This window comes from Fragaria vesca, linkage group LG5, assembly GCF_000184155.1.
Source record: "Fragaria vesca subsp. vesca linkage group LG5, FraVesHawaii_1.0, whole genome shotgun sequence".
In the NCBI taxonomy this organism is placed as follows: Eukaryota; Viridiplantae; Streptophyta; class Magnoliopsida; order Rosales; family Rosaceae; genus Fragaria; species Fragaria vesca.
This window is the reverse complement of record NC_020495.1, coordinates 17,117,209-17,118,528: the sequence shown is the minus strand read 5'-3', so window position 1 is coordinate 17,118,528 and position 1,320 is coordinate 17,117,209. Positions and strand designations below refer to the sequence as shown.

At 38.1% G+C, this 1,320-nt stretch overlaps 1 protein-coding gene across 1 annotated transcript in view; it reads left to right on the top strand.

Moving 5' to 3' along the window:
- Positions 1-1,085, top strand: part of LOC101300155 (IAA-amino acid hydrolase ILR1-like 1-like) — a 1,454-nt gene extending 369 nt beyond the window's left edge. The window contains exons 2-3 of the mRNA XM_004301496.1: positions 216-530; positions 957-1,085. Of these exons, the coding sequence (XP_004301544.1) occupies positions 216-530; positions 957-1,085 (444 nt within the window). The remainder of the gene's footprint in view (positions 1-215; positions 531-956) is intronic.
- Positions 1,086-1,320: the final 235 nt, after the last annotated feature.

The window sequence follows — 1,320 nt, the reverse complement described above, 5'->3', positions numbered from 1 at the left end:
GAAATTTGCAAAGTTTTGGAGTCCATATTGGAACTACATTTTGATGTGGCCAGCTATAAGAGTTGATACACTAGCTTAATCTATAGATTGCAAAGTGTGTGCATTCTCTAAGTAGGCTTCTTGAATAATAAGTATGACACTTTGTGCAATGTCATTGTGTATATCTTCTTATGTCCTGAAGAAAGTTCTCTCACTTGTTTCTTGTTTTCATACAGGGGACTGTTGTTCTTGTTTTCCAACCAGCTGAGGAAGGAGGTGCAGGAGCAAAGAAAATGATAGAAGACGGGGCACTGGAGCATGTCACTGCCATCTTTGGGTTGCATCTTGCTTCTGACCATCCCATTGGTTTAGTAGCCTCCAAACCTAGCCCTAGAATGGCTGCGAGTGGATTTTTTGAAGCCTTGATAAGTGGGAAGGGGGGTCGTGCTGCAATTCCACAGCACACAATAGATCCTATCTTGGCTGCTTCCAATGTTATTGTTAGTCTGCAGCATCTTGTTTCACGTGAAGCTGACCCCTTAGATTCACAGGTTTGCTCACTTTCTCTCTATTCTCATAATAAGGTCATTGTCAAGTCTATGTTCCCCTCCTATTGCAGCTTGATTATTCAAATACATGTATCTGTAAGTTCACATGTGTTAGCATTAGTCTACAACATCTTTCACTCAGCACATAGTATGTGAAATATTAATCCCCTTAGTTTCTTCATGTGTGTGGTGAAATGGTACTATACATAACAAACATGATAAGTAATGGAAATTACCCATTTTTTTTTATTATGAATATTTTTGAAGTATGGTTTAGTATGAATTAGGGTGAAGGTGCTTGATTTACTTGAATCTAGATATGGTTTTAAGCATTAGGGTCAATGCTTGAGCATGCAATAGGTTTTTGTTTTCACCTTTCACTTCAAATCAGACAACTAATTGTAGAAAATGGTCTCATTTACGCAATAGGTACCAGCTGATGCAACAAGTGGCCATGAGGCTAGGAGGGAGTCCATAGGAGAGGGAGATCCTGAGGCCACTACCCATTTTGATTCAACTTCTGATGATGTCATTGGTCACCATGATCCTCCTGCATGATTTAGGTTTATGTCATATTGTTGTGTTTTAGAATGTGTTAGAACAAGATTATGTTGGAATATTATTGTCCCTTTATGAAGTTCTTTTTATTGTTGTAGCAGTTTGTTGGTTTGGTTTAGGTTCCATCATGTGGAATAATGTTTATGTTGGATAATTGGTTATGAAATGAATTTCGGTCATTGTGTTGATTTTGTTGGAATGAATGCTAGTTAATGGTGGTGTTAGTACCTTGTTG